The 25,493-nt window shown below is 50.4% G+C and overlaps 1 protein-coding gene across 1 annotated transcript in view; it reads left to right on the top strand.

Moving 5' to 3' along the window:
• Positions 1 to 25,493, top strand: part of CIPC (CLOCK interacting pacemaker) — a 45,493-nt gene that overhangs the window by 7,325 nt on the left and 12,675 nt on the right. Inside the window, exons 2-3 of the mRNA XM_073587485.1 lie at positions 15,970 to 16,108; positions 19,067 to 19,203. Of these exons, the coding sequence (XP_073443586.1) occupies positions 15,979 to 16,108; positions 19,067 to 19,203 (267 nt within the window). The 5' untranslated portion in view covers positions 15,970 to 15,978. The remainder of the gene's footprint in view (positions 1 to 15,969; positions 16,109 to 19,066; positions 19,204 to 25,493) is intronic.

Below are 25,493 nucleotides of genomic sequence, written 5' to 3'. Positions count from 1 at the left end.
AACTAGACCCCCCAAGGAACTTACCTAGATATGTGGTGAGCACTTTGAACCCCCAAGTGCTTCACAGAAGTTTATAATGCCAGGGCATGAAAATAAAAAAATATATATTTTTTTCCACAAAAATGATATTTTTGCCCCCAATTTTTTATTATCCTAAGGGTAACAGGAGAAATTTGACCCCAAAAGTTGTTTTGCAATTTGTCCTAAAGTAGGCTGATACCCCATATGTGAGGGTAAAACACTGTTTGAGCGCATGGCAGAGCTTGGAAGGGAAGGAGCACCGTTTGACTTTTTCAACGCAGAATTGGCTGGAATTGAGATCAGACGCCATGTTGCGTTTGGAGAGAACCTGATGTGCCTAAACAGTGGAAACCCCCCAATTCTAACTCCAACCCTAACCCCTACACACCCCTAACCCTAATCTCAGCCCTAAACCCTAGCCCTAACCCTAATGGGAAAATGGAAATAAATACTTTTTTTAATTTTATTATTTTTCCCTAACTAAGGGGGTGATAAAGAGGGGTTTGATTTACTATTTATGGCGGGTTTTTATGTTTGGCAGCTGTCACACGCTAAATGACGCTTTTTATTGTAAAAATAGTTTTTGCATCACCACATTTTCAGAGCTATAACTTTTCCGTATTTTGACGAGTTGACGTTTTTATTGGTACCATTTTTGGGCGCGTGACATTTTTTGATCGCTTTTTATTCCGATTTTTGGGACGCAGAATGAACAAAAAAACAGCATTTCAAGAATTTCTTTTGGGGGGTAAGTTTACACCGTTCCGCGTGCGGTAAAATTGAGAAAGCGGTTTTATTCTTCGGGTCGGTACGGTTACAGCGATACCTCATTTATGTCATTTTTTTTATGTTTTGGCGCTTTTATGCAGTGAAAACAATTTTATATAAAAATGAATTATTTTCTACTTCCCCCATGACAGCACCACGGAGAGAGGGGATCTGCCCCACGGGGACAGGAAACCTACAGATAAAAAGGCGGTACCTCTCTGCCGCATCAGTTGGTTTCCTGTCCCCATAGGGAACCTACAGACTTACCATCGGATGCCGGGGCCGACCAGTCTGGAGGATGGCAGCGGGAGCCACCTGCCCCAGCTGGGGCGGTCACCCGAGGCGCCACTGCTGGGGGTCAGCGGGCCTCCAGGGTGTGCAGGGGGGGAGAGCGGTGGCAGTAGGAAGATCCGTCCTCCCCTCAAGGCTTGGCATCCTCCATGAGCAGGTACCGGGAGAGCGTCAGCGGGCGCAGGTATTCCCCACACCGAGGAGGACGCTGCCGGCCGCGGTGCACCTCTGGGAGCTGGAAGCGGCGCGCACGCACAAGGCGCGTGTCATGAGGGACGGCAGGCCGGAAAGGAGGCGCCGCCGGCCGCGGTGCATCTCTGGGAGCCGGGGCGTGTGACGTCACGGGGCCGGCAGGCCGGAGAGGAAGCGTCGCCGGACGCGGTGCATCTCTGGAAGCCGGCGGTGGTGCGCACGCATGGGGCACGTAACGTCACACAAGAGCCGGCAGGCCGGGGGAGGCGAGGCAATGCCTCACACGCGCCAGATGTCAAGGAGTCACCGCCGCCCACGCGAAGGGGCGGATGGGAGGCGTCACCAGCTGGCCTTGTGGGGGGGGGGGGGGGGGGGGGGAGAGAGGGAAATTTGGGGTTGATCTCATCCCTCACTTGGTTAGAAGTGCACAGGGGGCGCAGCGTGGCCTGGCACCATGAGTGAACCAGAAGAGCAGCAACTGGTGGAAACGTCCTCAGACACAGGACACCAGCAGCAGCCACGGAAGTCACCGCAGCAGCACCGTAAGGCTACTTTCACACATCCGTTTTTGTAAATCCGGCACGATGCGGCGAAAATAGTGAAAACCGGATCCGGAATTGGATCCGGTTTTTTCACATTGAATTTAATGATCGCCGCATCGTGCCGGATGGACATGCGGCGCCTCCGGTTTGTGCCGGATACGGCAAACATGCGCCGTCCGGCGTCTGTAAAAAACGTTGCCTGCAACGTTTTTGAACAGCGCATGCCCGGGCACTGTGAGATTTAACCCCACAAGTGCCCGGCGAGTCTCTCTCTCCCTCTCCCTCTCTATCCCGTGCTGCGGCTCCTCTCAATACCGGCTCTCCTGTCCCCGGTGCTGCGGCTCCTCTCCATACCGGCTCTCCCGTCCCCCCGGTGCTGCGGCTCCTCTCCATACCGGCTCTCCCGTCCCCCCGGTGCTGCGGCTCCTCTCCATACCGGCTCTCCCGTCCCCCCGGTGCTGCGGCTCCTCTCCATACCGGCTCTCCCGTCCCCCGGTGCTGCGGCTCCTCTCCATACCGGCTCTCCCGTCCCCCGGTGCTGCGGCTCCTCTCCGTACCGGCTCTCCCGTCCCCCGGTGCTGCGGCTCCTCTCCATACCGGCTCTCCCGTCCCCCGGTGCTGCGGCTCCTTTAAATGTCCTCCACGCCGCATAAGGCGCCGCATCTACATCCGGTGTCACCGCTGCAGGCCGGATCCGGCGGACCGGCTTTTCGCCGCATGCCGCCGGACCCCTGACACCGGATGTGTGAAAGTAGCCTTAGAAGGACACCAAGGAGCAGCCGCAGCGACAAGGCAGCAGCAGCCGTTCGGAGTCCCGACGCAGCAAGGAGTCCCAAAGGACAAGCCGCGTGCAGATCCGGGGCCAACGGCTGATTCGGTATCCTTCTTCGGGCCGGCGGGTAAGTGGACTACGTGAACGTATATCCTGTAATTAGGGCCTGTCCTCCTTCTCTTACAGGGGAAGAAGTGCACCCAGAAATCTAACCACAAGATTTGCCCACTTTGTAAGGAGGAGCTCCTCACCGCGTGGGGGAAAAGACTCTGCCAGTCCTGCATTGAGCATACAATATGCAAGGAATCCCCAGGGTTCACTTCTGACCTTAGAGCCCTAATTGCCCATCAGGTAGAGACCACTGTCAAAACCCTGCGGGAAAAAAGCAAAAAGAAGAAACCCAAAAGAAAGGAACCCGAGTCAGACCCTAGTGAAAGGGAAAGTGGTTCTTCGTCATCTGACACAGCCCGTCATCCGGCTCCTCGTCCTCTGAGGATGAAGGTCGCAGCTGCTTCCCCATAGAAGAAACGGATAATTTAGTAAAGACTATCAGAACCACTATGGGGCTTGTAGATGCTAGGCCGAAGAGAACCATCCAGGACGCCATGTTTAGTGGGCTGGAACAGAAGAAAAGGAGGTCTTTCCCCATGAACGATAAAATCCAGTCGCTCATTCAGAGGGAGTGGAAAAGGCCGGAGAAAAAGGGCCTCCTAGCACCAAAAAGGAAATACCCCTTTGAGGAGCCAAGCTGCTCGTTTTGGGACAAGGCACCGAAAGTGGATGTAGCAATAGCGAAAGCTTCGAAAAAAATTCAACACGAGGACACTGAAAGACCCTATGGATATAAGAAGGCCGATACATTCCTGAAAGAAGCCTGGGAGGCAGCCGGAAGTGGACTAAAACCCGCTATAGCTGCCACTTGCACAGCCAGATCCCTGATGGTATGGCTGGACCAGCTGGACGACCAGCTAAAAAATAAAACCACAAGGGGAGCAATCCTGGACTCTGTCCCGTTAATGAGGGGAGCAGCGGCATTTCTAGCAGACACATCCGCAGATTCAATCAGATTGACAGCCAGGGAAGCCTCATTCTCGAATGCTGCACGAAGAGCCCTATGGCTCAAGTGCTGGACGGGAGACCTGCAAGCAAAAACAAAGTTGTGCTCCATCCCCTGTGAAGGGGAATTCCTTTTCGGGCCTACACTGGACGATATACTTGAGAAAGCAGGGGATAAAAAGAAGTCTTTCCCGAACCCATCCAATTTCCCCTTCAAATGCTTTCGGAGCAGGAAATTTATCCAGAGGAAGCCGCCTAAAAATTCCCAGGACAAGTGGGAAGATAGAAGAGGCAAAGGGAAGGGGTTCATGTTCGGGAAGCCGGCGGACAAGAAGCAACCCCAATGCAGGTGTCTCCCAGGTAGGGGGAAGATTGAGCCTCTTCTTCCCGGCCTGGGAAAAGATATCCGACAGTTCCTGGATCCTAAGCATTATAGAAACAGGCCTCAAGTTAAAATTCCACACCTTACCCAAACCCTCTTTCGTAGTGACCCCACAAAGGCAATAGAGAGAAGAGCAAGTTGCAGTACAGCAAGAGATTCAAACCCTGGTGGAGAAAGCAGTGTCGCAGGAAGTCCCCCACCGAGAAAAAGGAGAAGGCTTCTATTCCCCTTTCTTACGGAAGAAACCAGATGGAACATTCAGGACGATAGTAAACCTGAAAGGGTTGAACAAATGCTTAGTGATTCCTCCATTCAAGATGGAGACCATAAAATCCACGGTAAAGATATTGTTTCCAGCTTGTTACATGGCAGTACTCGACTTAAAAGACGCGCACTATCACGTCCCTATACACACGGACTACCGCCGGTTTCTCAGAATAGCAGTCACAATAGGGGGAGAAATAAAGCATTACCAATTCAAAGCCCGCCCATTCGGGCTGGCCATCGCCCCAAGAGTATTCACGAACATCGTATCAGAGGTTATGGCACATTTGAGAGAACAGAACGCCCTAATAGTCCCATACTTGGACGACTTCCTAATAGTAGGCAACTCCCTGGCCCATTGCAGAGACCAGTTGAACCAGACTATGGAATCTCTGTCCAACCTAGGTTGGCTGCTGAACCTACCAAAATCTCGGTTAATTCCGAGCCAGGTGCAGGAATATCTGGGCATAACCATAGAATCCATCAGGCAGGAGTGCCGCCTCCCCGAAGGGAAACGGCTACACATAGAGCAGCTAACAACAGGAGCAATGACACGGACACTAATGACACTCAGGAAGGCCATGTCCTTGCTCAGCTCAATGACAGCCTGCCTACCAGCGGTCCAGTGGGCCCAAGCTCATACAAGAGATCTCCAGTGGGAGATACTGGAGGCAGAAATTTCTCTTCACTAGTGTTGAGCATTCCGATACCGCAAGTATCGGGTATCGGCCGATACTTGCTGTATCGGAATTCCGTTACCGACTTCCGATATTTTTTCAATATCGGAAGTCGGCATCGGAATCGGAAGTTCAAAGTTGATTGACAGCCTGACGTCATCATGATGCGCGGTGTGTGCGCATCATGATGCGCCGTCATTTCGGGCCTGCCGCGGGTCTCTGCCGGCCTGCCGGGGGGCTGTGCCGGCCTGCCGGGGGGCTGTGTGGACTGCCCGGGGTCTGTACCGGCCTGCCGGGGGGGCTGTGCCGGCCTGCCGGTGGTCTGTGCACCCTGTGGGGGTCTGTACCGGCCTGCCGGGGGGCTGTGCCGGCCTGCCGGTGGTCTGTGCACCCTGTGGGTGTCTGTACCGGCCTGCCGGGGGGCTGTGCTGATGTCCGGGGGTCTGTGCAAGCATCGTCCGATGGGACTACAAGTCCCATCTGGCGATGCCTGCTACCATGACAGTGATTGACACATTAGCCAATGATGGAACAGTAGTAGTCCCATCATCCGGCTAATGTGTTAAATGTTAAAAAAAAAAAAAAAAAAAAATACTACATACATACTACATGCATGCTACATACATACTACATGCTACATACATACTACATACATACTACATACATACTACATGCATGCTACATACATACTACATACATACTACATATATACTACATGCATGCTACATACATACTACATATATACTACATGCATGCTACATACATACTACATATATACTACATGCATGCTACATACATACTACATGCTACATACATACTACATACATACTACATATATACTACATGCATGCTACATACATACTACATGCTACATACATACTACATGCTACATACATACTACATGCTACATACATACTACATGCTACATACATACTACATATATACTACATGCATGCTACATACATACTACATGCTACATACATACTACATACATACTACATGCATGCTACATACATACTACATGCATGCTACATACATACTACATATATACTACATGCATGCTACATACATACTACATGCTACATACATACTACATATATACTACATGCATGCTACATACATACTACATGCTACATACATACTACATATATACTACATACATACATATATACTACATACATGCATGCTACATACATGCTACATACATACTACATATATACTACATGCATGCTACATACATACTACATGCTACATACATACTACATATATACTACATGCATGCTACATACATACTGCATGCTACATGCATGCTACATACATACTACATACATATTACATGCTACATACATACCACATATATACTACATACATACTACATACAATACATTCATACAATACATACATAGACATACAGTACATATAACATAGAGTAACATACTTACCAATACTTGTCACATTGTTCCCCGAAGCCATTGTCTTTTACGGAATAAATATTAACATAACAAACCACAAAAATACTCACCCACGATCCGAAGCAGTCCACGAGTGTGTCCCACGACGATCTTGGGTAGAGAACTGCAGCATCAGCTGTTGCTGCCGTTCTCTACGGGCTGCAGGAATCCAATGACGGAAGGTAGGTATCCTTCCGCACTGTATTCCTCCGCCACTTAAAAAAAAAAAAAAAGTCCCTAGTCTCACTTTATGCCATTGCTGCTTCCCACGCAGCAATGGCATAAAGTGAGACTAGGGACTTTTTTTTTTTTTTAAGTGGCGGAGGAATACAGTGCGGAAGGATACCTACCTTCCGTCATTGGATTCCTGCAGCCCGTAGAGAACGGCAGCAACAGCTGATGCTGCAGTTCTCTACCCAAGATCGTCGTGGGACACACTCGTGGACTGCTTCGGATCGTGGGTGAGTATTTTTGTGGTTTGTTATGTTAATATTTATTCCGTAAAAGACAATGGCTTCGGGGAACAATGTGACAAGTATTGGTAAGTATGTTACTCTATGTTATATGTACTGTATGTCTATGTATGTATTGTATGAATGTATTGTATGTAGTATGTATGTAGTATATATGTGGTATGTATGTAGCATGTAATATGTATGTAGTATGTATGTAGCATGCATGTAGCATGCAGTATGTATGTAGCATGCATGTAGTATATATGTAGTATGTATGTAGCATGTAGTATGTATGTAGCATGCATGTAGTATATATGTAGTATGTATGTAGCATGCATGTAGTATGTATGTAGTATGTATGTAGCATGTAGTATATATGTAGTATGTAGCATGTAGCATGCATGTAGTATGTATGTAGTATGTATGTATGTAGTATATATGTAGTATGTATGTAGCATGTAGTATGTATGTAGCATGCATGTAGTATGTATGTAGTATGTATGTAGTATATATGTAGTATGTATGTAGCATGTAGTATGTATGTAGCATGCATGTAGTATGTATGTAGCATGTAGTATGTATGTAGCATATACACTCACTGGCCACTTTATTAGGTACACCATGCTAGTAAGGGGTTGGACCCCCTTTTGCCTTCAGAACTGCCTCAATTCTTCGTGGCAGAGATTCAACAAGGTGCTGGAAGCATTCCTCAGAGATTTTGGACCATATTGACATGATGGCATCACACAGTTGGCGCAGATTTGTCGGCTGCACATCCCTGATGCGAATCTCCCGTTCCACCACATCCCAAAGATGCTCTATTGGATTGAGATCTGGTGACTGAGGAGGCCATTTGAGTACAGTGAACTCATTGTCATGTTCAAGAAACCAATCTGAGATGATTCGAGCTTTATGACATGGCGCATTATCCTGCTGAAAGTAGCCATCAGATGTTGGGTACATTGTGGTCATAAAGGGATGGACATGGTCAGCAACAATACTCAGGTAGGCTGTGGCGTTGCAACGATTCTCAATTGGTACCAAGGGGCCCAAAGAGTGCCCAGAAAAAATTCCCCACACCATGACACCACCACCACCAGCCTGAACCGTTGATACAAGGCAGGATGGATCCATGCTTTCAAGTTGTTTACGCCAAATTCTGACCCTACCATCCGAATGTCGCAGCAGAAATCGAGACTCATCAGACCAGGCAACGTTTTTCCAATCTTCTACTGTCCAATTTCGATGAGCTTGTGCAAATTGTAGCCTCAGTTTCCTGTTCTTAGCTGAGAGGAGTGGTACCCAGTGTGGTCTTCTGCTGCTGTAGCCCATCTGCCTCAAAGTTCGACGCACTGTGCGTTCAGAGATGCTCTTCTGCCTACCTTGGTTGTAACGGGTGGCAATTTGAGTCACTGTTGCCTTTCTATCAGCTCGAACCAGTCTGCCCATTCTCCTCTGACCTCTGGCATCAACATGGCATTTCCGGCCACAGAACTGCCGCTCACTGGATTTTTTTTCTTTTTCGGACCATTCTCTGTAAACCCTAGAGATGGTTGTGCGTGAAAATCCCAGTAGATCAGCAGTTTCTGAAATTCTCAGACCAGCCCTTCTGGCACCAACAATCATGCCACGTTCAAAGGCACTCAAATCACCTTTCTTCCCCATACTGATGCTCGGTTTGAACTGCAGGAGATTGTCTTGACCATGTCTACATGCCTAAATGCACTGAGTTGCCGCCATGTGATTGGCTGATTAGAAATTAAGTCTTAACACACAGTTGGACAGGTGTACCTAATAAAGTGGCCAGTGAGTGTATGTAGTATGTATGTAGTATGTATGTAGCATGCATGTAGTATATATGTAGTATGTATGTAGCATATATGTAGTATGTATGTAGCATGTAGTATATATGTAGTATGCATGTTGCATGCATGTAGTATATATGTAGTATGCATGTTGCATGCATGTAGTATGTATGTAGTATGCATGTTGCATGTAGTATATATGTAGTATGAATGTAGCATGTATGTAGTATGTAGTATGAATGTAGCATGTATGTAGTATGCATGTTGTATGTATGTAGCATGTAATTTTTTTTTTTTTTTTTACATTCAACACATTAGCCGGATGATGGGACTACTACTGTCCCATCATTGGCTAATGTGTCAATCACTGTCATGGTAGCAGGCATCGCCCGATGGGACTTGTAGTCCCATCGGACGATGCCTGCACAGACCCCCGAAGCCTGCACAGCCCCCCGGCAGGCCAGCACAGCCCCCCGGAGCCTGCACAGCCCCCCGGAAGGCCGGCACAGCCCCCCGGCAGGCCGGCACAGCCCCCCGGAGCCTGCACAGCCCCCCTGGCAGGCCGGCACAGCCCCCCGGCAGGCCGGCACAGACCACCGGAGCCTGCACAGACCCCCTGGCAGGCCGGCACAGCCCCCCGAAAGGCCCGTACAGACCCCAGAGAGGCTGTACAAGGGAAAAACAGGATTTTTCTTATTCCGATACCGGAAGTCCCATAGACTTGAATGGGACTTCCGGTATCGGAATCGACGATACCGATACTTTTTTTTAAGATCGGCCGATCCATTCCGATCCGATACTTTGAAGTATCGGACGGTATCGCTCAACTCTACTCTTCACGGAAATTTAGAAGGGCAGTTAAACATCTCACCTGTAACAGCTTGCTCTCTACAGTGGTGAACAGAACCATCCAACCTATCCAGGGGGGTTCCTTGGGTGATTCCGGTCTCGCAGATCCTTACTACAGATGCAAGCCCCAGGGGGTGGGGGGCTCACTGGGACAACCATGAAGCACAAGGAGTCTGGACAGAGGACGAAAAAGCAGCCTCCTTGAATATGAAGGAGCTACTAGCGGTGAAACGCGCCCTCATATATTTTCTAAACTCCCTCAGGGGCCATCACGTAAGAGTGCTCTCGGACAACAGCACGGTAGTGGCGTACTTAAATCATCAGGGGGGCACGAGGTCCTGTACCCTTATGGATGTGACAAAATCAATTTTCCACTTGGCAGAAGGGAACCTAGGCTCACTAACGGCATTACACATAAAAGGGTCAGACAACCTGATGGCGGACTTTTTAAGTCGCACACAGCTGAGGCAGGGCGAATGGGAGCTGAACCAGAAAATTTTCAATCAGATCACGCAGCTATGGGGAAAGCCCAACATAGACCTATTCGCCAACAAAACGAATCGGAAAGTGAAGATATTCTGCTCCATAGACCCATCCGGGGACCCGTTAGCCCTGGACGCCCTTATGATTCCCTGGCACTTTCCCCTTGCATATGCGTTTCCCCCAATAGCCTTGATTCTGTCAGTTCTGAGGAACATCCGGGAGGACAAAGCGAGGGTAATACTAATAGCCCCTTTCTGGCCGAGAAGGACGTGGTTCTCGTGGCTGAGGAGAATGTCCATCTCCGATCCTTGGGTCCTCCCGGATATCCCGAACTTACTCTCCCAGGGCCCAGTACTGCACCCTCAGGTGGAGAATCTACACATGACGGCCTGGAATTTGAAAGGGCTCTATTAATTAACAGAGGCTTCTCCCAAAATTTAGTATCCATGCTACTGCAAAGCAGGAAGCCGATAACCACTAAACAGTACGGGAGGGTCTGGAGAAAATTCCTTTCAGTATCAAAGGCTAGTCCAAAGGGGAAAGTACCCATATCAAACATCCTAGAGTTCCTACAAAAGGGTTTGGAGCAAGGCCTAGCTACCAGCACACTAAAGGTTCAAGTGGCAGCCCTGGGGGCCCTATACAACTGTGACTTGGCGGGGAATCGTTGGGTATCCAGGTTCATTAAGGCAGCCGGTAGATCCAGGCCCGTGTCTCCCCTGAACGCCCCTCCCTGGGATCTAAATTTAGTACTCTCGGCCCTGACCAAACCTCCCTTTGAGCCGTTGCAGAAGGCGCCACTGAAATTAATATCTTTCAAAACCTGCCTCTTGGTAGCCCTCACATCAGCCCGTAGAATTAGCGACATCCAGGCCCTGTCGGCCTTTCCTCCATTCACACAGATCCTGGACGACAGGGTGCTACTTAGAACAGACCCAGCCTATCTGCCGAAGGTAGCGTCCCGATTCCACAGAACCCAGGAAATCTCTCTCCCTTCATTTTGCCCCAGCCCCAAAAACAAGGGAGAAGAGACCTTGCACACATTAGATGTCAGGAGATGCCTAGTGGAATACTTAGCGACAATCAGGGAGTGTAGGAAGGATAGGACTCTTTTTGTTTGCTTCCAGGGGCCAAAGAAAGGGCAGAAAGCATCAAAGAGCACGCTGGCGAGGTGGATAAGGGACGCCATCACCTTGTCGTACTCGTCAGAAGGCGTGGACATCCCAGGCAGAATAACATTCCACAAGAGCGGTGTTAACTTCCTGGGCAGAGAGAGCAGGCGTCTCCATTGAGCAGATATGTAGAGCCGCTACTTGGTCCTCTCCTTCAACTTTCTTTAACCACTATCGGCTGGACCTAGCCACCTCCTCACATCTAACGTTTGGTAGAAGGGTGCTGGAGGCAGTGGTCCCCCCCTAATAGTCTCTGCAATTCTCTCCTTGGTGCCGTCATGGGGGAAGGAGAAAATCGTAGTTACTTACCGATAACGGTATTTCTCCGATCCCATGAAGGCACCCGTATATTCCCTCCCTACACGCGTGGGGTGCGCACTTATTGTAAATATAAGTTAGTCAAAAAGTCACGTGGTGTCTCCTCTACGCAGTTTAATAATTATAGAAATTCCTTTTTCTTAAAGTGTTGTGTTAGTATTAGGCTGAAGTTCCATTAATGCTCTGTAAAACAACTGATGCGGGAGAGAGGTACTGCCTTTTTATCTGTAGGTTTCCTGTCCGCGTGGGGAGGATCCCCTCTCTCCGTGGCGCCGTCATGGGATCGGAGAAATACCGTTATCGGTAAGTAACTACAATTTTTGCATCGCATTATTCTGCGAGCCATAACTTTTTTATTGTTTCGCTGATGACGCTGTGTGGTGGCTCGTTTTTTGTGGGACAAGATGACGTTTTCAGCGGTACCATGGTTATTTATATCCGTCTTTTTGATTGCGCGTTATTGCACTTTTTGTTCGGTGGTATGATAATAAAGAATTATTTTTTGCTTTGTTTTTTATTTTTATTTTTTAATGGGTCCGCTAAAGGGGTTAACTAATAGGACAGTTTTATAGGGTGGGTCGTTACGGACGCGGCGATACTAAATATGTGTACTTTTATTGTGTTTTTTTTTATTTCCAAAAAATGAATTTATTAGGGAATATTTTTTTTATTTTTAATTTATTTAGCGATTTTTTTTTTTTTTGAACTTTATTACATTGTCCCAGGGGGGACATAACTGTCATGTGACAGATCGCTGATCTGTCACTTCACAGATCGCTGTGACAGACCAGTGATCTGTCACAGGCAGTGCAGAAGGCTTCCTCATGCCTGAGCTTTGCAGGCAGTGAGGAAGCCAGCTCCCTGCAGACCCCCGAAGGTCCCCGCCGCCATATTGGATCCGGGAATCTGCAGGGAAGGAGGCCCCCGCAGCAGCTCTGCACATTGCACTGCTGCGGGGGTCTCAGGGAAGCACGAAGGGAGCCCCCTCCCTGCCAATGCTTCCCTAAACCCCTGGTACACTGCAATCGTGTTTGATCGCAGTGTGCCAGGGGTCAGCGTGTCGGGGGCGGTCCGTGACCGCCCCTGACACATAGTGCCGGGTGTCAGCTGTGATAATCAGCTGACACCCGGCTGCGATCAGCGGCGCTCACCCCGTGAGCGCCGCTGATCGCGCTAGACGTACTATCCCGTCCCCGGTCATAGGGGCCGGGTACCGTGGACTGGATAGTACGTCGGATGTCAGGTAGGGGTTAACAAGTGAAATGCATGCTCAATTGGGTTGAGATCAGGTGACTGACTTGGCCATTCAAGAATATTCCACTTCTTTGCTTTAATAAACTCCTGGGTTGCTTTGGCTTTATGTTTTGGGTCATTGTCCATCTATAGCATGAAACAACGACCAGTCAGTTTGGCTGCATTTGGCTGAATCTGAGCACACAGTATGGCTCTGAATACCTCAGAATCCATTCCGCTGCTTCCGTCCTGTGTCACATCATCAATAAACACTAGTGATCCAGTGCCACTGGCAGCCATGCATTCCCAAGCCATCACACTGCCTCCACCGTGTTTTACAGATGATGTGGTATGCTTTGGATCATGAGCTGTACCATGCCTTTGCCATACTTTTCTCTTTTCATCATTCTGGTAGAGATTGATATTGGTTTCATCTGTCCAAAGAATGTTCTTCCAGAACTGTGCTGGCTTTTTTAGATGTTTTTTAGCAAAGTCCAGTCTAGCCTTTTTATTCTTGATGCTTATGAGTGGCTTGCACCGTGCAGTGAGCCCTCTGTATTTACTTTCATGCAGTCTTCTCTTTATAGTAGATTTGGATATTGATGCGCCTTCCTCCTGGAGAGTGTTGTTCACTTGGTTGGCTGTTGTGAAGTGGTTTCTCTTCACCATGGAGATTATTCTGCGATCATCCACCACTGTTGTCTTCCGTGGGCGCCCAGGTCTTTTTGCATTGCTGAGTTCACCAGTGCTTTCTTTCTCCGGATGTACCGAACTGTAGATTTTGCCACTCCTAATGTTGTAGCAATTTCTCGGATGGGTTTTTTCTCCTTTGACCGCTTGTTTCCTTCACAGCAAAACCTTCCAAATGCAAGCACCACACCTCAAATCAACTCCAGGCCTTTAATCTGCTTAATTGAGAATGACATAACGAAGGGATTACCCACACCTGTCCATGAAATAGCCTTGGAGTCAATTGTCCAATTACTTTTGGTCCCTTTTAAAAACAGGGTGTCACATGTTAAGGAGCTGAAACTCCTAAACCTTTCATCCAATTTTAATGTGGATACCCTCAAATGAAAGCTGAAAGTCTGAACTTCAACTGCATCTGAATTGTTTTGTTTAAAATTCATTGTGGTAAAATGTCTAGAACCAAAATTAGAAAAATGTTGTCTCTGTCCAAATATATATGGACCTAACTGTATATGTGATGGGGTATAGAATACCACATAAATATATTGAATACTCAGGTGCTTCCTTTTTCCTTTTAGTAAAGTTTAAAAGAAACTAAAAAAAATGTTTTGGAAAAAAATTTCCTTTTCTATTTCAAGTAGTTTTTAAGGAGCTTTCCCATCTCCAAGATCCAAGCCCAGTAAGTAGTAGGTGTAATAATATTAATATTAGCAATCACTTTCAGTTAGTAATGTAGTATAGTTTTTGTGATTTGCCATGTCGCTTACACCATGTGCAGGGCATTGCAGTAGCTTAGGCATCCATGGCTATGACCTTATAGTGACAGTTGCTATTGGTCGTAATCGTGGATACCTAAGCTACTGCAATGCCTGCACATGGGGTTAGCAACATCACGAATCAGAAGAACTATACTATATTTATTAGAGGTTTTTGCGAATATTATTATTACACCTTCTGCATATTGAGTTCTACTTTCTCCAATCAGTCCCATTCCCTCAGCGGTGCTGTAACCGCCATCTTCCCAGCCCCGGCGACGTGTAAAGCCCCCGTTACACACTGCGATATCGCTAGCAATATCGCTGTAAAGTCACCGATTTTGTGACGTTGCAGTGATATTGCTAACGATATCGCTGCATGTGATACTTGCCTCCGACCGATTCCCCCGCTGGTTATCGCTGATCGCGCGAGAAGCTCCTGGACCATTCCTCGTCGGCCACTTCCTGCTGGGCTTCCTGTGGCGCCGACGTGTGGAGCCAGGCGGGAGGACGCAGGATTGCCGCGTCTGACAGGTAAGTAGCGATCCCCGACCACCGCTATGTCGCTGGTGAGATCTGCCTGTGTGGCAGCTCACTAGCGACCACCTAGCGATGCACCAGCGATCCTGACCGCGTCATATCGCTAGTCGGGATCGCTGGTGCATCGCTAGGTGTAACAGTACCCTAACCCTAACCCTCTGTCCTCACTTCCCTGGCTTGTAACCTCCGGCCCCATTGCCTGATGGAGCGGTGTAAAGCTGCCACCACTGGAGGAGATGTGTTCTGTACAGTGACGGATCACACTTCTCTATTTGCGTCTGATGGATGAGTCTGAGTTTGGTTATTCCAGGAGGACTTTACCCCCTGACTGCATTGTGCCCCCTGTACAGATGGTGGAGGAGACTGAAGCTGTGGGCTTGTTATCAGGGCTTGTCCTCGGCCCCTTAGCTCCAGTGAAGGAAAATCTCAAAGTTTAAGTAAATTTTCTTTCTAATTTTTCATATTTAGAAGGAACTTGATGTTCCTATAGATCGGTGGTGGTGCAGGTCCTGAATCCCCCACCAATTGCACACAAGACTCCCGGTAAGTGTGCATCTCGGCAGACAGGAGCGTACAATTCCTGTCTGAGAGCGTACACAGGCTGGAGTACTGATTTAATAGAACATTTGCTTTCTATTGAAACTGCAGTTGGGTCTGTGTGCGCTTTCAGACTTGTCTGCTGAGCTGCATAATTGATGGGTTCTTTGATCACGGACCTCCACTGATGTGCAGATAATTGAAGGGCCTGCTAAATCTGAATAATTAGGAAAAGGACATTGTGGACACTTTTAGGTTCAGCTTTGTGGGAACAGTTTGTGGAAGACCATTATCTATTCTCAATGACTGTGCCCAGAGCGCGAGGTTCATAAAGACATGAGGGGAACATGAGCGGCCACACAGAGCCCGGACCCCATGCTATAATGGAGTTTGTGAGTCCGGCCTCCCCCCAACATCTGAGTCTAACTCCACAAATGCTTTTCTAAATGAAAGGGCAGAAATCCCCACAGACGCCTCAAAAATCTTCTAGAAATCCCAAAAGAGAGGGAGCCGTTATATCTGCATAGGGGCGACTCCATAGTAATGTCTATGGATGTAGGTGGAGGACAGAAAAGCTTGTGGTTTTGGGGGGGTCATATGTTTTTCTTTAAAATACTTTTAGGATATCATTTATGTCCTTTACTCACGTTTTTGGAGCCCTTAATTCCTCAGCGATTGTAGACTCATTGTCACAATTATTCTAACTCTTGTTTCAGTTTTCTAATATGGAGAACCTGGATCCATTCTCCAGCAGTCAAGAGAAGCTTAGAGTGCGCCGTAGGACAGCGCAAGAGGATCAGCCCAGAAACGCCATTCCTCCAGCTCCAGAATCTGATAAAGACTCGGGTTACTCAGGTAAAACAAATTACTAAGTCACGTAGTGTTTACCCTCGTGTCGGCTTATCTATTACTCCTTCCTGGCTTTCTGATCTGATTCTAAGTCACCGTTATTGACGACTGTACTCAATGCATCTGCACTAAGTCAGCAGTTGTACTCTTCATGTGTGGGACTTGGCTTTACACACTGTCTGTACTCACGGGTGTTTTTTTTTTTTTTTTTGGTACAAAATTGTCTTCCTGTGATCTCATTCTATAACCACCATTCTTGATCAGTGTTCTTCTAGTTGTGGATGCCTGAGCCGAGGACTTTGTAGTCTTGGTCTTTCTTACCTCCTTCAGGATAGCTCTTTGTTTTACAGCGTATGCCTCGAGGAACCACGGTTTTCTTTTATATATAGTTTGTATAATTGTGAACTGATGTTCACCCTGGTCCTTTCCATCTTTTCTCATATTTATCTTCTGAAGGAGGTTTTCCCCTCCTCCCTGTCCCTATGTCTTGCCCTATTGGGGTAGCCGTCGCTCGGATCTCTGAATTTCTTTATATAAATTTGCAAAGTAATCTTATAATACACTACTGTTCAAAAGTTTAGGGTCACTTAGAAATTTCCTTATTTTTCAAAGAGATGCACAGTTTTTTCCAATGAAGCTAACATTAAATGATTCAGAAATACACTCTATACATTGTTAATGTGGTAAATGACTATTCTAGCTGCAAACGTCTGGTCTGTAATGCAATATCTTCATAAGTATATAAAGGCCCATTTCCAACAACCATCACTCCAGTGTTCTTATGGTACTTTTAGTTTACTAATTGTGTTAGAAGGCTAATGGATGGTTAGAATACCCTTGAAAACCCTTGTGCAAGTATGTTAGCACAGCTGAAAACAGTTTGGCTCATTAGAGAAGCTATAAACCTGACCTTCCTTTGAGCTAGTTGAGAGTCTGGAGCATTACATTTGTTGGTTCCATTAAACTCTCAAAATGGCTGGAAAATAAAGAACTTTCATGGAAAACTCGACAGTCTATTCTTGATCTTAGAAATAAAGGCTATTCCATGTGAGAAATTGCCAAGAAACTGAAGATTTCCTACAACCGTGTGTACTACTCCCTTCAGAGGAGAGCACAAACAGGCTCTAACCAGAGTAGAAAGAGAAGTGGGAGGCCCGGCTGCACAACTGAGCACCAAGACAAGCACATTAGTCTGTAGTTTGAGAGATCGACGCCTCACAAGTCCTCAACTGGCAGCTTCAATAAATTGTACACGCAAAACGCCAGTGTCAACGTCTACAGTGAAGACGTGACTCCGGGATGCTGGCCTTCAGGGCAGAGTGGCAAAGAAAAAGCCGTATCTGAGACTGGCTAATAAGAGGAAAAGATTAATATGGGCCAAAGAACACAGACATTGGACAGATGAAGATTGGAAAAAAGTGTTATGGACAGACGAATCCAAGTTTGAGGTGTTTGGATCACACTGAAGAACATTTGTGAGCTGCAGAACAACGGAAAAGATGCTGGAAGAGTGCCTGACGCCATCTGTCAAGCATGGTGGGGGTAATGTGATGGTCTGGGGTTGCTGGTAAAGTGTGAGATTTGTACAAGGTAAAAGGGATTTTGAATAAGGAAGGCTATCACTCCATTATGCAACGCCACGCCATACCCTGTGGATAGCGCTTGATTGGAGCCAATTTCATCCTACAACAGGACAATGACCCAAAGCACACCTCCAAATTATGCAAGAACTATTTAGGGAAGAAGCAGGCAGCTGGTATTCTATCTGTAATGGAGTGGCCAGAGCAGTCACCAGATCTCAACCCCATTGAGCTGTTGTGGGAGCAGCTTGACCGTATGGTATGCATGGGGTGAAATTTCTGGAAGCGTGGGGTGAAATTTCTCCAGATTACCTCAGCAAATTAACTTCTGGAATGCCAAAGGTCTGCAATGCTGGAATTGCTGCAAAGGGAGCATTCTTTGCCAAAAGCAAAGTTTTGAAGGAGAAAATTATTATTTCAAATTTTTTTTTATTTTTTTTTTTTTTATATAACCTTGTCAATGTCGGGGCTAGATTTTAAATTCATTTGGCAACTCATTTAATTAATAAAAGTATGGAAAACACAAAATTGTCTGGGTGACCCCAAACTTTTGAACGGTAGTGTATATTTCTAATAGAAATATTTTAATGAAAAATATAGTTAAAAATAGTTTTACAGTCATTATAAAAATACTTCCGTTATACTACGACTTGGGGCAGTATTATAAGAAACCCAACACATTATAATGACACCATATGCACATTCCTGCATCCTTACTATATAAACACAGCATTCTACTGGAGAGGGAGAGGAAAGATGGGGGAAATGACCACGGAGGAGGAGAAAACGACGGAGGAGGGTGAAGGGATGGGGAGGAGGGGAAACGATGGGAAGGGGGAGGGACGGGGAGGAGGGGAATAACGGAATAGTAAGGAGAGGAATAACGAGATAGGAATGATAGAATAATGGAAAGGGTGGAAATAACAGGATGGGCAGAGGAAGACTGCGCCACTTCCTACAAGGCATAGCCCCTCTTCTCCCACAGCCAACCGTTGCTAGTTAAAAATGCTGGACGCTCAGCATGTCACATCCTCCTAATACAGCGAACATTTGACCTTGTGGTGACACAGTATAAAAAGAAGAGATGACAGGAGCCTGTCTCTTCATTATTGGGGGCTGTCATGTACCCGGCCTGTCTCTTCCTTATTGGGGGCTGTCGTGTGTACAATGCCCTTTCTCCATTATCGGGAGCTGGCCTTCTGCCAGCTCATTGACAGCCCTCACCTTGTCATTGTGGCCGTATTGTGCCAAGGTAGCACATTGTAAAGTAGTAGGGCCTTGACAGCAGTGCCACGTCAGTGCCCATTGTCAGCTTTTTGACGTGCTGTGTGTCTGTGCCAAGCCGTTGCCGTATCTTGCGCCTGATACATTTTTCTTTCTGTAGATGTTGCATCTGAGTGCCTGAGTTCTGTGGAGCCGACCGACACAGAGGAAGGTGTCCCATCATTGCATTGGAGCACGACATGTCCTCCGTCTCACCATCCTCCTCTTCTGGTCCTGAAGAATTTGCTAGTTGATCAGGTAGGACAAGTTATATATGGGATGTTACAGCTCATATACAGTGCCTACAAGTAGTATTCAACCCCCTGCAGATTTAGCAGGTTTGATAAGATGCAAATAAGTTAGAGCCTTCAAACTTCACACAAGAGCAGGATTTATTAACAGATGCATAAATCTTACAAACCAAAAAGTTATGTTGCTCAGTTAAATTTTAATAAATTTTAAACATAAAAGTGTGGGTCAATTATTATTCAACCCCTAGGTTTAATATTTTGTGGAATAACCCTTGTTTGCAATTACAGCTAATAATCGTCTTTTATAAGACCTGATCAGGCCGGCACAGGTCTCTGGAGTTATCTTGGCCCACTCCTCCATGCAGATCTTCTCCAAGTTATCTAGGTTCTTTGGGTGTCTCATGTGGACTTTAATCTTGAGCTCCTGCCACAAGTTTTCAATTGGGTTAAGGTCAGGAGACTGACTAGGCCACTCCAACACCTTGATTTTTTGCCTCTTGAACCAGGCCTTGGTTTTCTTGGCTGTGTGCTTTGGGTCGTTGTCTTGTTGGAAGATGAAATGACGACCCATCTTAAGATCCTTGATGGAGGAGCGGAGGTTCTTGGCCAAAATCTCCAGGTAGGCCGTGCTATCCATCTTCCCATGGATGCGGACCAGATGGCCAGGCCCCTTGGCTGAGAAACAGCCCCACAGCATGATGCTGCCATCACCATGCTTGACTGTAGGGATGGTATTCTTGGGGTCGTATGCAGTGCCATCCAGTCTCCAAACGTCACGTGTGTGGTTGGCACCAAAGATCTCGATCTTGGTCTCATCAGACCAGAGAACCTTGAACCAGTCTGTCTCAGAGTCCTCCAAGTGATCATGAGCAAACTGTAGACGAGCCTTGACATGACAGCCTTACGGGCTCGTCTGGAACGGAGACCATTGCGATGGAGTACGTTACTTATGGTATTGACTGAAACCAATGTCCCCACTGCCATGAGATCTTCCCGGAGCTCCTTCCTTGTTGTCCTTGGGTTAGCCTTGACTCTTCGGACAAGCCTGGCCTCGGCACGGGAGGAAACTTTCAAAGGCTGTCCAGGCCGTGGAAGGCTAACAGTAGTTCCATAAGCCTTCCACTTCCGGATGATGCTCCCAACAGTGGAGACAGGTAGGCCCAACTCCTTGGAAAGGGTTTTGTACCCCTTGCCAGCCTTGTGACCCTCCACGATCTTGTCTCTGATGGCCTTGGAATGCTCCTTTGTCTTTCCCTTGTTGACCATGTATGAGTGCTGTTCACAAGTTTGGGGAGGGTCTTAAATAGTCAGAAAAGGCTGGAAAAAGAGATAATTAATCCAAACATGTGAAGCTCATTGTTCTTTGTGCCTGAAATACTTCTTAATACTTTAGGGGAACCAAACAGAATTCTGGTGGTTTGAGGGGTTGAATAATAAATGACCCTCTGAATAAACTTTTCACAATTTAAAAAAAAATTAAACAAAGAAATAACATTCTTTTTTGCTGCAGTGCATTTCACACTTCCAGGCTGATCTACAGTCCAAATGTCACAATGCCAAGTTAATTCCGAATGTGTAAACCTGCTAAATCTGCAGGGGGTTGAATACTACTTGTAGGCACTGTATTATTACATTTTACACACCTTAATATCCATTTTTATCAACCCTAATAATGACACTGCTCTATGTGTGTGTGGAGCACCACAAGTGACCTCTTTCTCTAGTCGCTTCTCTCGTTTACTGGTGACTTCCCTCCTTCTCTGGTCGCCTCCCTCTCTCTCTGGAGGCCCTCCCCCTCTCTCTCTGGAGGCCCTCCCCCTCTCTCTCTGGAGGCCCTCCCCCTCTCTCTCTGGAGGCTCTCCCTCTCTGGAGGCTCTCCCTCTCTGTCTCTCTGGAGGCCCTCCCTCTCTGTCTCTCTGGAGGCCCTCCCTCTCTGTCTCTCTGGAGGCCCTCCCTCTCTGTCTCTCTGGAGGCCCTCCCTCTCTGTCTCTCTGGAGGCCCTCCCTCTCTGTCTCTCTGGAGGCCCTCCCTCTCTGTCTCTCTGGAGGCCCTCCCTCTCTGTCTCTCTGGAGGCCCTCCCTCTCTGTCTCTCTGGAGGCCCTCCCTCTCTGTCTCTCTGGAGGCCCTCCCTCTCTGTCTCTCTGGAGGCCCTCCCTCTCTGTCTCTCTGGAGGCCCTCCCTCTCTGTCTCTCTGGAGGCCCTCCCTCTCTGTCTCTCTGGAGGCCCTCCCTCTCTGTCTCTCTGGAGGCCCTCCCTCTCTGCCTCTCTGGAGGCCCTCCCTCTCTGTCTCTCTGGAGGCCCTCCCTCTCTGTCTCTCTGGAGGCCCTCCCTCTCTGTCTCTCTGGAGGCCCTCCCTCTCTGTCTCTCTGGAGGCCCTCCCTCTCTGTCTCTCTGGAGGCCCTCCCTCTCTGTCTCTCTGGAGGCCCTCCCTCTCTGTCTCTCTGGAGGCCCTCCCTCTCTGTCTCTCTGGAGGCCCTCCCTCTCTGTCTCTCTGGAGGCCCTCCCTCTCTGTCTCTCTGGAGGCCCTCCCTCTCTGTCTCTCTGGAGGCCCTCCCTCTCTGTCTCTCTGGAGGCCCTCCCTCTCTGTCTCTCTGGAGGCCCTCCCTCTCTGTCTCTCTGGAGGTCCTCCCTCTCTGTCTCTCTGGAGGCCCTCCCTCTCTGGAGGCCCTCCCTCTCTGGAGGCCCTCCCTCTCTGGAGGCCCTCCCTCTCTGGAGGCCCTCACTCTCTGGAGGCCCTCACTCTCTGGAGGCCCTCACTCTCTGTCTCTCTGGAGGCCCTCCCTCTCTGGAGGCCCTCCCTCTCTGGAGGCCCTCCCTCTCTGGAGGCCCTCACTCTCTGGAGGCCCTCACTCTCTGGAGGCCCTCCCTCTCTGTCTCTCTGGAGGCCCTCCCTCTCTGGAGGCCCTCCCTCTCTGGTGGCCCTCCCTCTCTGGTGGCCCTCCCTCTCTGGAGGCCCTCTCTCTCTGGAGGCCCTCTCTCTCTGGAGGCCCTCCCTCTCTGGAGGCCCTCCCTCTCTGGAGGCCCTCCCTCTCTGGAGGCCCTCCCTCTCTGGAGGCCCTCCCTCTCTGTCTCTCTGGAGGCCCTGTCTCTCTGTCTCTCTGGAGGCCCTGTCTCTCTGGAGGCCCTGTCTCTCTGTCTCTCTGGAGGCCCTGTCTCTCTGTCTCTCTGGAGGCCCTGTCTCTCTGGAGGCCCTCCCTCTCTGGAGGCCCTCCCTCTCTGGAGGCCCTGTCTCTCTGGAGGCCCTCCCTCTCTGGAGGCCCTCCCTCTCTGTCTCTCTGGAGGCCCTCCCTCTCTGTCTCTCTGGAGGCCCTCCCTCTCTGTCTCTCTGGAGGCCCTCCCTCTCTGTCTCTCTGGAGGCCCTCCCTCTCTGGAGGCCCTCCCTCTCTGGAGGCCCTCCCTCTCTGGAGGCCCTCCCTCTCTGGAGGCCCTCCCTCTCTGTCTCTCTGGAGGCCCTGTCTCTCTGTCTCTCTGGAGGCCCTGTCTCTCTGGAGGCCCTGTCTCTCTGTCTCTCTGGAGGCCCTGTCTCTCTGGAGGCCCTCCCTCTCTGGAGGCCCTCCCTCTCTGGAGGCCCTCCCTCTCTGGAGGCCCTCCCTCTCTGGAGGCCCTGTCTCTCTGGAGGCCCTCCCTCTCTGGAGGCCCTCCCTCTCTGGAGGCCCTGTCTCTCTGGAGGCCCTCCCTCTCTGTCTCTCTGGAGGCCCTGTCTCTCTGGAGGCCCTCCCTCTCTGTCTCTCTGGAGGCCCTCCCTCTCTGTCTCTCTGGAGGCCCTCCCTCTCTGTCTCTCTGGAGGCCCTCCCTCTCTGTCTCTCTGGAGGCCCTCCCTCTCTGTCTCTCTGGAGGCCCTGTCTCTCTGGAGGCCCTCCCTCTCTGGAGGCCCTCCCTCTCTGGAGGCCCTCCCTCTCTGGAGGCCCTCCCTCTCTGGAGGCCCTCCCTCTCTGGAGGCCCTCCCTCTCTGGAGGCCCTCCCTCTCTGTCTCTCTGGAGGCCCTCCCTCTCTGGAGGCCCTCCCTCTCTGCCTCTCTGGAGGCCCTCCCTCTCTGTCTCTCTGGAGGCCCTCCCTCTCTGGAGGCCCTCTCTCTCTGTCTCTCTGGAGGCCCTCCCTCTCTGGAGGCCCTCCCTCTCTGTCTCTCTGGAGGCCCTCCCTCTCTGGAGGCCCTCCCTCTCTGTCTCTCTGGAGGCCCTCCCTCTCTGTCTCTCTGGAGGCCCTCCCTCTCTGGAGGCCCTCCCTCTCTGTCTCTCTGGAGGCCCTCCCTCTCTTGAGGCCCTCCCTCTCTGTCTCTCTGGAGGCCCTCCCTCTCTGGAGGCCCTCCCTCTCTGGAGGCCCTCCCTCTCTTGAGGCCCTGTCTCTCTGGAGGCCCTCCCTCTCTGGAGGCCCTGTCTCTCTGGAGGCCCTCCCTCTCTGTCTCTCTGGAGGCCCTCCCTCTCTGTCTCTCTGGAGGCCCTCCCTCTCTGTCTCTCTGGAGGCCCTCCCTCTCTGGAGGCCCTGTCTCTCTGGAGGCCCTGTCTCTCTGGAGGCCCTGTCTCTCTGGAGGCCCTCCCTCTCTGGAGGCCCTCCCTCTCTTGAGGCCCTGTCTCTCTGTCTCTCTGGAGGCCCTCCCTCTCTGGAGGCCTTGTCTCTCTGGAGGCCCTCCCTCTCTGTCTCTCTGGAGGCCCTCCCTCTCTGTCTCTCTGGAGGCCCTCCCTCTCTGTCTCTCTGGAGGCCCTCCCTCTCTGTCTCTCTGGAGGCCCTCCCTCTCTGTCTCTCTGGAGGCCCTGTCTCTCTGGAGGCCCTCCCTCTCTGTCTCTCTGGAGGCCCTCCCTCTCTGTCACTGGAGGCCCTCCCACTCTGTCTCTGGAGGCCCTCCCTCTCTGGAGGCCCTGTCTCTCTGGAGGCCCTGTCTCTCTGGAGGCCCTCCCTCTCTGGAGGCCCTCCCTCTCTGGAGGCCCTCCCTCTCTGGAGGCCCTCCCTCTCTGGAGGCCCTCCCTCTCTGGAGGCCCTCCCTCTCTGGAGGCTCTCCCTCTCTGTCTCTCTGGAGGCCCTCCCTCTCTGGAGTCCCTCCCTCTCTGGAGGCCCTCCCTCTCTGGAGGCCCTGTCTCTCTGGAGGCTCTCCCTCTCTGTCTCTCTGGAGGCCCTCCCTCTCTGTGTCTCTGGAGGCCCTCCTTCTCTGTCTCTCTGGAGGCCCTCCTTCTCTGTCTCTCTGGAGGCCCTCCCTCTCTGTCTCTCTGGAGGCCCTCCCTCTCTGTCTCTCTGGAGGCCCTCCCTCTCTGTCTCTCTGGAGGCCCTCCCTCTCTGGAGGCCCTCCCTCTCTGGAGGCCCTCCCTCTCTGTCTCTCTGGAGACCCTCCTTCTCTGTCTCTCTGGAGGCCCTCCCTCTCTGTCTCTCTGGAGGCCCTCCCTCTCTGTCTCTCTGGAGGCCCTCCCTCTCTGTCTCTCTGGAGGCCCTCCCTCTCTGTCGCTCTGGAGGCCCTCCCTCTCTGTCGCTCTGGAGGCCCTCCCTCTCTGTCGCTCTGGAGGCCCTCCCTCTCTGTCTCTCTGGAGGCCCTCCCTCTCTGTCTCTCTGGAGGCCCTCCCTCTCTGTCTCTCTGGAGGCCCTCCCTCTCTGTCTCTCTGGAGGCCCTCCCTCTCTGGAGGCCCTCCCTCTCTGGAGGCCCTCCCTCTCTGGAGGCCCTCCCTCTCTGGAGGCCCTCCCTCTCTGTCTCTCTGGAGGCCCTCCCTCTCTGGAGGCCCTCCCTCTCTGGAGGCCCTCCCTCCCCTCTCTGGAGGCCCTCCCTCTCTGGAGGCCCTCCCTCTCTGTCTCTCTGGAGGCCCTCCCTCTCTGTCTCTCTGGAGGCCCTGTCTCTCTGTCTCTCTGGAGGCCCTCCCTCTCTGTCTCTCTGGAGGCCCTCCCTCTCTGGAGGCCCTCCCTCTCTGGAGGCCCTCCCTCTCTGGAGGCCCTCCCTCTCTGGAGGCCCTCCCTCTCTGTCTCTCTGGAGGCCCTCCCTCTCTGTCTCTCTGGAGGCCCTCCCTCTCTGGAGGCCCTCCCTCTCTGGAGGCCCTCCCTCTCTGGAGGCCCTGTCTCTCTGGAGGCCCTCCCTCTCTGGAGGCCCTCCCTCTCTGGAGGCCCTCCCTCTCTGGAGGCCCTCCCTCTCTGTCTCTCTGGAGGCCCTCCCTCTCTGGAGGCCCTCCCTCTCTGCCTCTCTGGAGGCCCTCTCTCTCTGTCTCTCTGGAGGCCCTCCCTCTCTGGAGGCCCTCTCTCTCTGTCTCTCTGGAGGCCCTCCCTCTCTAGAGGCCCTCCCTCTCTGTCTCTCTGGAGGCCCTCCCTCTCTGGAGGCACTCCCTCTCT

Source organism: Dendrobates tinctorius, unplaced genomic scaffold (assembly GCF_039654945.1).
Source record: "Dendrobates tinctorius isolate UK_male_01 unplaced genomic scaffold, ASM3965494v1 ptg000010l, whole genome shotgun sequence".
NCBI classification, from domain to species: Eukaryota; Metazoa; Chordata; class Amphibia; order Anura; family Dendrobatidae; genus Dendrobates; species Dendrobates tinctorius.
This window is presented reverse-complemented; position numbering and strand designations above follow the sequence as displayed.